Source organism: Humulus lupulus, chromosome 9, assembly GCF_963169125.1.
Source record: "Humulus lupulus chromosome 9, drHumLupu1.1, whole genome shotgun sequence".
NCBI lineage: Eukaryota > Viridiplantae > Streptophyta > Magnoliopsida > Rosales > Cannabaceae > Humulus > Humulus lupulus.
In genome coordinates this window covers 174,721,676-174,731,920 of record NC_084801.1, presented here as the reverse complement: position 1 = coordinate 174,731,920, position 10,245 = coordinate 174,721,676, and the positions used below count along the sequence as shown (strand labels likewise).

At 33.4% G+C, this 10,245-nt stretch overlaps 2 protein-coding genes across 5 annotated transcripts; one reads left to right on the top strand and one right to left on the bottom strand.

Moving 5' to 3' along the window:
* Positions 1 to 2,679: 2,679 nt before the first annotated feature.
* LOC133801179 (acetyl-coenzyme A carboxylase carboxyl transferase subunit alpha, chloroplastic) lies at positions 2,680 to 8,400 on the top strand. Of its 4 annotated transcripts, none has more exons than XM_062239344.1 (12): positions 2,680 to 2,957; positions 3,193 to 3,573; positions 3,658 to 3,732; positions 4,390 to 4,497; positions 4,641 to 4,801; positions 4,912 to 5,026; positions 5,151 to 5,305; positions 5,692 to 5,743; positions 5,865 to 5,933; positions 6,301 to 6,378; positions 6,475 to 7,627; positions 7,931 to 8,400. In XM_062239344.1, the coding sequence occupies exons 2-11, from the start codon at positions 3,244 to 3,246 to the stop codon at positions 7,624 to 7,626; spliced, it is 2,295 nt and encodes a 764-aa protein (XP_062095328.1). In that variant the 5' UTR covers positions 2,680 to 2,957; positions 3,193 to 3,243; the 3' UTR covers position 7,627; positions 7,931 to 8,400. The 4 variants fall into 4 exon arrangements, with proteins under 4 accessions (XP_062095328.1, XP_062095329.1, XP_062095327.1 ...); XM_062239345.1 differs by having other exon boundaries at positions 7,911 to 8,400; XM_062239342.1 differs by having other exon boundaries at positions 2,681 to 2,957; positions 7,934 to 8,400.
* Positions 8,401 to 9,073: 673 nt separating this feature from the next.
* On the bottom strand, positions 9,074 to 10,008 carry LOC133801180 (steroid 5-alpha-reductase DET2). Its single transcript, XM_062239346.1, has one exon. The coding sequence runs from the start codon at positions 9,900 to 9,902 to the stop codon at positions 9,132 to 9,134; it is 771 nt and encodes a 256-aa protein (XP_062095330.1). The 5' UTR covers positions 9,903 to 10,008; the 3' UTR covers positions 9,074 to 9,131.
* Between the last annotated feature and the right edge of the window lie 237 nt (positions 10,009 to 10,245).

Here is a 10,245-nt window from a genome sequence, read left to right as displayed (position 1 = left end):
TCCTTTTCTATTTCTTTTTTTTTAATAGGGCTAAGTTCTTCTTGAACTTATATTTAGGGTACTTCTTTTATTCCTTATCTAATATTGTTAAAACAATGAATTCGTACAACACTATATAAAATCTAATATAGGCATATGTTTGCCACCAATAAATGTTCTTTTTTTTTGACATTTTATTCCACATTATTTTTATTATTCTTTACAAAATAGCACCTGGGTCAGCAAAATTATTTGTAAATAATTATACTAAAATAATAATTTTGTAAAGTGTTATTTAAAAAAAAAATATATTTTCATTAAAATATTTATTATTATTTTTTAGGTTTATACTTTTTTGGACCCTGTGTTTTGTCTCATTACCTGTTTGGACCCTATATTTTGACAAATTATTTTTTGGACCCTATGTTTTGTAAAATGGTTCAAATAAAATCCTAAACCCGATTTTGGTCAATATTTTCTTAACTAAAATCACAAATAATTTACCAAACTAATAATTCATAACAAAAATAAAATCATTCTGTTTAAAAACTGTGTTGTTAAATTCAATTTTTTCTTTATCAAAATTGAGTTTATAGTTCTATTTTAACCGATTTACAAAACATAGGGTCTAAAAAGTAATTTATCAAAACACAGGGTCCAAACAGGTAATGAGACAAAACACAAGGTCTAAAAAAATATATTTCTATGTATAATCTCTTGATTTGTTTAAATATATTTTTTACTCTTTTATACAATTTAATATAAAAATATTTAGTCAAACACTTCTTACATTTTAAAAACAACGGAAAAAAAACAATTTTTTTGTTCAACTATAGAAACAAAAAAAAAAAAAACAACACTAAAGTTTCTAATCAATGTTTTTGTTATTTTTCATTTAAATGTTTAACATGATATGGTATTTATTAATCAATAATAGACACAAATTTTGATTCTAAAATTAGATTTATGAATAAATTGTTGTTAAAAAAATAAAAGAAATGCACATTTGTTTTGTACTTTAGTTCCTTAGAGTAAGTAAATAGAAGAATTAATCAAGTCTAAAAGATGAAAACTCTTCATTTCAAAAAAATAAATAAAGAAAGATGAAAACTCTTGAGTTCGAACTCACAAGTCATTTATGTCAAAGGTGTGACAAAATTTGATAAGTTGGTACAATTAGGTAGAAGCATTTAGATACATTATTTTATTTCGAAAATAACTAAAAAAACTAGTGAAATGAGTCATCTAACTTTTACCAAATTAACACATTTTAGAAAAACTTGAAAAGTAACAAAAACCCTCTATTGGAAAATCAAATTATTAAAAAAAAACCCCAGAGAAAATAACTAATTTTACACCAATTCTTGTGTAGCAATAATTTTAATACGAATATACAATCCATTGACTTCACAAAGTGTATGAGTGATAATATAATATTTCTTAGTTACGAGTAGTTATTTTACCATTAAAAAAATGGTTTTAATTAAATAATAATAATAATCTAAAAATATACGTAGAAATATAGCATTACACCAATGTATTTTTATATTTGTAGAGTGCATAATTTAATATATGATATCTTGACCAATGAAGGAAAATCGGAAAACCACCTAATCCCAACAAACACATGACATTATTGCTAATCCACAATGACTAAAATCCTTTTCTTTGTTATTATTATTATTATTATTATTATTATTATTATTATTATTTTCTAAAAGGCTACAAATTTTAGAGCAAAAAAAAAAGTGACAAAATTCTCATTAGCTCTATATGATATTATCTCATGTATCCCAATTCCAAAATACATGCACAATCGAGATATGTTATTTAGTTTCAAATGTTTGATATAAAAAAATGGTTTGTAACATTAATATGTTGAGAAAACTATATTAATACAAGCTTAAAAAATAAAAAAAATTAATTAAAAAATTTAAACATGTTTGCTTGTTCTTATCAATAAATAATTTATTGGCCTGAAAATTTATTAGTGGTAGCCAGCACAAATTTGTAACCAATTAATTTGTCCTAAAAAATGTCAATAGACTTAAATACATATTTTTTAAGATGGATCATATTATACATAAACATTATTTGGTCCAAACTATGCTTGTGAATAGTAATTTATACTTCTTTTTTAATAATTACTTTAAATATATAATAATAATTTTTTTTAAAAGGGTATAATAATTGTGAATCTTAAGGAGCTTTTTTTTTTTTTTAAAAAAAAAAAATGGTCAATCTTAACTTTTTTATGTATACGCAATATTGTTCTAACATATCTAAACTTTATTACAATTTGTCTTAACTAATTATTACCAAGTATAAAAAATTACATCTTTTTTTTTTCCGTATTTCAAAAATAACAATTCAATATTTTATTTGTCTTCATTTTTTTTTTAAATTTCACCTTCAGTTAAAATTATTCAGCGAAAATTAAAATCAAGAGTCTAAATTATGTGATATAAATTAAATTATGAAAAAAAAACAAACTAAAAAAAAAATGGTTCATTATTTAATAATATTAAATAACGAGAGGGAAACCCTAGGCAAGAGAGCATCGAGTATATCGAAGCTGGAAGTCACGTGTTCAAGGGAGAGGAGACACGTGCCTCCAATAAGCTCTTTTTAATTTCTATTATAAAAAATAAAAATAGAGAGATGAATATGAATCCCTCTTTCAACGGCCAAACCGAAAAAGGCTGGCTTATTATGACACAGCTACCTCTCCTTACTACTCACTCATAAGAAGTATCGCCACCATTCCTCTTTCTCTATCTCTCTCTACTTTCTCTCTCTAAAAACCCTTCATTTCTCGACGATCTCCACGAAGCACGAACCTCCCTCTCTCTCTCTCTCTCTCTCCCTTTCATTGCTTAATAACCACCGTCCTCATTCCTCTGCGCCATTTTCTTACTCTTCTCTCTTTCTCTATCAGATCGTATCTCCAAAAACCCCTCTTTTACAATTCTCCTCTGGTAAGCTCTTCTTCTTCTTATTGTATTACTTCCTATTACATTTTTGCATGCTTGTTGTTTAGCTCGAGCTTTTTAGTTCAATGGTTGGAGTTTGAAGCTTCTGAATTTGTGCTGTGATGGTGGGTTTTGTTTTTTGTTTTGTTCTTCTCTTTGCTTCGCCAATGCCATGTGAAGTTGTACTTGTTTTGAATTGTTTTGATTTGAGCTAATTTTTGGATTGATTGTTTTAATTCAGAGTTGTGAGATAAGGATTGGGTTGAGAATTTAGCTTTGGGGATTTTGGAGAATGGCTTCGGTATCTCATTCTCCAGTTGCATTTACTGGAAAACCGGCTTCGGATCTTCTTCGGAGCTCTAGCAATGGTGTTCGTGGTCTTCCATTGAGAGCTCTTGGGAGAACGCGATTAGGGACTGGGAGGAGGAGTCTTACTATTGTTGCTGCCAAGCTTAGAAAGACCAAGAAGCATGATTATCCATGGTCCCAGGATCCGGATCCGAATGTTAAAGGTGGAGTCCTTACTCACCTATCCCATTTCAAGCCTCTCAAAGAGAAGCCCAAACCCGTTACTCTGGAGTTTGAGAAGCCTTTAGTTGATCTCGAAAAGAAAATCATGGACGTAAGAATAATAAATTTTTAAGTGAAAAACAAAAAAAAAAGCTTTCCCTTTCAATTGTTTCTTATTTAACAGTGTAATTCGCAGGTTCGGAAGATGGCAACTGAAACTGGGCTGGACTTCAGTGATCAGATTATTATGTTGGAGAACAAATATCATCAGGTGCAATGACTAATTTTTATTTGAGGGAATAATAGATTCTCTTTTGACCTGACATAAATGCACTACTTCAATTTAGTTTAAAAGGCTGATGGATTGTTAACTCTTCTTTGCTTCCGTTGAACATTCTTTCTAAAGTTCTTATCCATATTGCATCCATGCCAGGGTGTTTATGTGAAGTGTTTTTGTTGTTTAACACTTAGCAATTAGATATTCTGTGTGCTTCCTATTAATTGGATATTGACTACATGTTACAATTAGCAAAATGTGCCGCAGTTTATATTTTCAACAAAGATTTTCTTATCGTTTTCGTTTCTCTCGATACCCAAATCAGTGATAGTAGTTATTGTAGGTTAAATCACTGAACATGACATGCACTGGATGCAACTTAGGGATAAATGACAAATCATGAGAAGCCGCATGTAGTTAGCAATAGGCTGAAGCATTTGTCAATGTATACTTCTATGAACCGTGCCCAGAAAGCATTTTTCCTTAAGGCTTTTGGTTAAAGCAGGTTCATTATAGTTGCGGTTGATAATTTAATCGAATGTTTCACATCTTATTCGGCACTTCTTTCTGCACTGTCTTTATGCCAAGATGGGAACCTGACCTCAATTACAGATTCTGATACAGTATCGTAATTTGGCTTTTGATTTTCAGGCTTTGAAAGACTTGTATACGCATCTGACGCCCATACAACGAGTCAATATTGCTCGACATCCTAACAGGCCAACTTTTCTTGATCATGTGTTTAACATAACTGAAAAGGTATGGTCTGGTATCGAGTATTGACTAATAAGACATTGAGAGTTAATGTATTTTGAAAATTGATCTTCTCCAAGAAGCTTTATAAAGGCTGGGCATTCACAAAACTATATTAACTAATAACTTTTGTGTCTTCACATATCTAGTTTGTGGAGCTTCATGGAGACCGAGCAGGGTATGATGATCCTGCAATTGTTACTGGTATAGGAACCATAGACGGTAAACGCTACATGTTTATGGGTCATCAAAAGGGTAGAAACACAAAGGAAAACATTATGCGTAACTTTGGGATGCCTACTCCCCATGGGTATGTTTTGTAAAATTGGATAAATGCTATTTACTCCTTCACTTACTTATGGGAATTGTAAATTTTTGCATCTCCCCAACTCTAATGACACTTTTTTTATATTCAAACAGCTATAGAAAAGCTCTACGCATGATGTATTACGCAGATCACCATGGATTTCCCATTGTTACTTTTATTGACACTCCTGGTGCATTTGCAGACCTTAAATCTGAGGAACTAGGCCAAGTGTGTTTGCAACTATTGATTTAAATTTTCAATATTCCTTCTTCCAATTAAAAAGTGTAGTTCCAATTTAGTGTGGGCCATTTATGCCTTCATCCAATTAACTACTTTCTTTTTATGCCTTCAGGGTGAAGCCATTGCTCACAATTTGAGGACTATGTTTGGTCTGAAAGTACCAATTATTTCTATCGTCATTGGAGAAGGTGGTTCTGGTGGTGCCCTTGCCATTGGCTGTGCCAATAAACTGTTAATGCTTGAAAATGCAGTTTTCTATGTTGCCAGGTATAGTCAGTTTGCTTTTAGATAGGTGCTTGTGTTTTCTTCTTTCTAGCATGGAAGTGAAAAAAGAAAAAATCAAATTAATGTAAAGAGAAAATGGATCTCAATGGTTGCCATGCTAATATGCTGCATTATAAATAATTATTCTGGTTGTCAGTAACCGGAAATGGCTTTAGGGCAATATATCTGAATTTGGCGCCAGTTTTCCTTGTTACAAGTGCAGACTTATGTGGAGCCAATGCTATCATTAATTAGATCTGTCCAATCTTTTTCCCTTAGCTTGTAAAAGTTTCAAATTTCTGTTCCATGCAATTACTATGATATTTACAACCTCGATTACCATATGACATTCTTTCTTCTTATTTTGTCTTTGTTTTGTCACGGTTTAGTCCAGAAGCATGTGCAGCAATCTTGTGGAAGACTGCCAAAGCTTCTCCAAAGGTATATACAAAAGTTCCTTATATGCTTGCCATGCAATTTGATTATATAAATATAATTACATATTACAGAAAATAAAAAAGTGATCATCTAATTTTGTAATTCTCTCCTTTCTATTTTGCAGGCTGCTGAGAAGTTGAAAATTACTGCATCAGAATTGTGCAAGCTGCAAATTGCAGATGGGATCATTCCTGTAAATATCCTCATTCCTCTTCTTAATGAATTCCATTAATTTATTTCTCTCCTTACAACTTCTATAGCACCATTTTTTAAAAAAAAATTCCTGATTTAGTTATCATTTATTTTAATTGCACTTTTTCATCAATTGGAGCCCCTTGCATAATTGTGCGGATCTCGCATGGGACTGTCCTTTTCTTTAATGTGGAGGACTTCTATATTTGACGCACAGATTGCGTTTTGGGTGTCAAATATAACAGGGTTCCTCTACAGCATTAAATGAGTTGTGCATGTACAATAACTACTGCTTCATGTCAGTATTAACCATTTTGAACTCTTTATTTATCATTTGGCTATCACTGAAGAGCTTTTATCTCTAACAGGAGCCACTAGGTGGTGCACATGCTGATTCCAACTGGACCTCGCAACAGATAAAAGCTGCAATTAATGAAACTATGGATGTAAGTGCCACTCAGAGTTACTCAGATTTAATTACCTTCTTAATGAATAGATGGAGTTATATATGCTTATCTAGAAGTCTTTTTGGTTGTAAACAGGAGCTTACAAAAATGAACACTCAAGAGCTATTGAAACATCGTATGCTTAAGTTCCGAAAAATTGGTGGCTTCCAAGAAGGAATCCCAATAGATCCAAAGAGGAAAGTCAGCATGAAAAAGAAGGAGGAACCAATTCTTGGGAAGACTCTACATGTGGATTTGGAGGGTGAGGTTGAAAAAGTGAAACAACAAATTTTGAGAGCTAAGGAATCTTCTAGTGAACCCCCGTTGTTGCGTCTAAATGAGACAATAGAGAAACTGAAGAAGGATGTTGATCAGGAATTTTCTGAGGCAGCTAAAGCCTTGGGTTTTGAGGACAAGTTTGCTGCTTTGCGTGGGGAGTTTCAGAAAGTAAATTCACAAGACCAACTTGTGGATCCAGCTTTCAAAAGTAAGCTTGATAAGCTTAGGGATGAGTTCAACCAGAACCTGCCAAAATCTCCTAATTATGAAAGCCTGAAAAATAAGCTTGACATGTTGAAAGAATTATCGAAAGCAAAGAATATTGCAGAGAAGAACAGCAAGGCTGCCATGATGAAGCAGGAAGTCAATGAAAGATTTAAGGAGGTCGTGGAAAGACAAGATATGAAGGAAAAGTTTGGGGCACTGAAGACTGAAATTCAAAATTCTGGGGTATCTAAATTTGAGGAATTGGACTCCAACTTGAAGGAGAAAATTTTGAAGCTCAGAAAGGAGATAGAGTTTGAGTTCGAAGATGTTCTCAAATCCTTGGGTTTGGCTCTTGAGGCTGTTAAATCAAACTCAACTTATTTAGAAGAACACAGTCCATCCTCAGAAGTAAAATCCAAGATTGAAGAATTGAATGAAGAAATTAATCATGGGATTGAAAGTGTTATCGGCTCATCAGATCTGAAGCACAAGATAGAGCTATTGAAGTTGGAGATAGTGAAGGCAGGAAAGAAACCTAATCTAGAAGCCAAAAAAAGAATTGCAGCTTTGGAGCAACAAATTAAGCTGAGCCTAACAGCAGCCTTGGATTCTTCAGACCTAAAAGAGAAGCATGAAAAGCTGAAGGCAGAAATCTCTAAAAATGTCGAATCTTCTGGAGGACTGGATGGGAGTCTGAAAAACAACAATCCCGACGATGCAAGACTGAAGATGAATGCTGGTGTAAATCGCACCTTCGCTTAATGTGAGTCCCTTCTGTTCTTATAATGTGTGCTCAACCTCTCTACTCCTTTTCCCTCTTTGCCTTTATTTTTCCTCGAGTTTGGTTTTGAAAGCTAGGAAATTGAAGAGATGTTTTTTTACTTCTTCTTGTAGTTGTATGATAAAGTACACTATTGAATTGATTCTGTACTAGCAAATAAATTATTATTCTTGTAAAAGTATTAGATTTACTATATGGGAGCTCATTTTTCTACTAGTTTCTTCTGCTTCTGAAATTGAACTGATAGCTTGATTAGTTATTATAGTGTATTTCATGTCCTATCAGCAGTAGCTGTTTTGTTGGAGATGAAGATAGTTCAGAAGAGGTGGAAGGAAGTCATTGATAAATGAGTTCAAAGTTTCCCAACATTCAGAGAGAGTTCACCTCTCGGCTAAGCACCTTTAAGCAGCTTCTATTGACATTTGTAGACATGAAGCACAAGTTTTTGAATCTACAGAAATAGGAAGAAAACCAAATAATTATAACAGCAAAAACACTAAAAAAATAAAAAATTCTGCCTTGAACTCTTTTAATTGGAATTTGTTTTTCATAATATTAGCATGTATGTGCCATTTTTCTCTTCTTCTTTCAACCTCCCTTGTTTCTGAGATGGTGTTGTTGTGTTTTGGGTTCAATTAATAGTACTATGGTAGACACGGTACTGTTTCTGTTTTGGTTCATAAACTTTGAAACACTCTTGTATAGATTGCCAAGAAAATGGGTGATATTTGGGACAAACAACATATGTTTTGTTATCCTCTCCATTGTTGTTTGATTATGAAAATAAGCATTGCTTGTGTGACACATATGGTTCCCTTTGGAATCTTATTCCTCTGAGGGCCAACATTGACTTGACATCCTTTCCTCATTAAAGTATAAAGAGACAAAGAAAAATACTATGGTGTCGCAGGCCTTATCCATCTTGTTCATTTATTGGGGTGGATCAAGCTGAATATCGTTGTTAGGTCTAATTAGTACTAGACTTGTAATAATGTTATAATTTTAGAATATAAAGTTCATCAGTTGATAAGCCAATAACTCCTAACTATAAATATTTGCAACATTGCAAATATTATTAAGAGATGTGTTCTCATATCCAACTAAATTAAGTACAAGCTTCATCTACGACCAAATATAATTTATTGTCATTAATAAAGAAAAGAAATGAACTTCTTATCCAATTAAAGGGTCCCTCAGCTACATTTTCCAAATTGTACATAATTTTTACACAAATATCTATAACTAAAAATGAATACACATTCTTTGATGATAACTTTTGTATATTATTATTATTATTTTCATTTTTATAATCTTGGTATCCAAATTAAACACTTCAAAATAATTGTTTATATTTTTTCTGGAATCAGTAAAAAAAATTTGTACCTTTGAAATAAAACACTTTTAAACTTCTAACTTGTTCATATAAAAAAAACAAAAATCCAATCTTTTTCACCATATTTAATTGCTCAATTCAAATTCATAATAATTAATACAGAAAAGGTACAACAGCTTTTCTAGATTTGGGATAATCTTCCCCAAACTTCTCCAAATACCACTTATGGTTCGCACGTGCTCTAGGCATCAAGTTAGCACACGTGTATAGAAAAAAGCCCAATCCAGCCCAAGACCACGTCATAACGGCCCAGCCCAACCACTCAACGCACTCGCCGAAGTAATTTGGACAACTCACTCTCTCAAACCAACCTCCCCTCGGCACCTTATACCCTCCGCCGCTCTCCTTCAGCCGAACCAAAACCCGGTCCGACGCCACATTAATCGCCATCCCGGCCAAGAAAACAACCGCACCGGCGAAGAATCGCCACCAGAACCACTCATCTCCGTCGTAATCGCTGTAATGAGAGACCGATCTGGCCTGCAAGTAAGCATTCAAGAGGTTGAATCCGAAAGCCGTGGCCGCTATCGCGACGGGAAAATCGCCTGGGTTTTTCTGGCGGAGGAGGCGGAGCGGGAAGAATACGGTTCGGTTGAAGTAGTGGAGGAGGAAGAACGATATTAGCAAGAGAGATTTTGGATCGGAGCTATGAATTCCGAAGGGAAAGAGGAGAAAGGTGAGCCAGAGAGTGGGACTCTCCATAAGGAACCAGGCGAGGGGAGCAGGCATGGTTGGACCCCATCCGGGACGGCGGTGCTTGCCGTAGGGAGCTTGGAGGAAGTGGAGGGAAACGAAGGTGGGTGGTCCGATGAGGTAGAGAGCGATGAGACTGTAATGGAAAAGGTTTTGATCATCAGACTCCATTTTTGGAAAAGAGGAAAAGTAAAATTGACCTGAAAAATGAGATTACGTCAAGTGCGAGCGTGACTGTGTGGGTGGGGGGCCTTAGTAGCAAAAAGGGGTCTGTGGTCCCAAAATTGACATTACGCATCTATCTTCATTGTATATTTATTCGGAGGCTCAGATCTAAATCAATTTAATTATTATTAATCTAAACCAATACCATTATAAAATATTTGATATTCGATTGGATTATATTAGATTTATAAAGTTAAATATTAATTGAGTTAGATTAGATGACAGATGAGACTATAAAATTTCAATTAGAAACATATTCATTCTAATTAAAAAAATATATATTCTTTTT

Excerpts from the sequence above, each read along its gene's own strand:
- LOC133801179 (XM_062239344.1), top strand. The coding sequence starts at position 3,244 with ATGGCTTCGGTATCTCATTCTCCAGTTGCATTTACTGGAAAACCGGCT. Across the intron at positions 3,733-4,389 it reads TGGAGAACAAATATCATCAG|GCTTTGAAAGACTTGTATAC; the intron begins GTGCAATGACTA and ends TTTGATTTTCAG. Across the intron at positions 6,379-6,474 it reads CAATTAATGAAACTATGGAT|GAGCTTACAAAAATGAACAC; the intron begins GTAAGTGCCACT and ends GGTTGTAAACAG.
- LOC133801180 (XM_062239346.1), bottom strand. The coding sequence starts at position 9,902 with ATGGAGTCTGATGATCAAAACCTTTTCCATTACAGTCTCATCGCTCTC.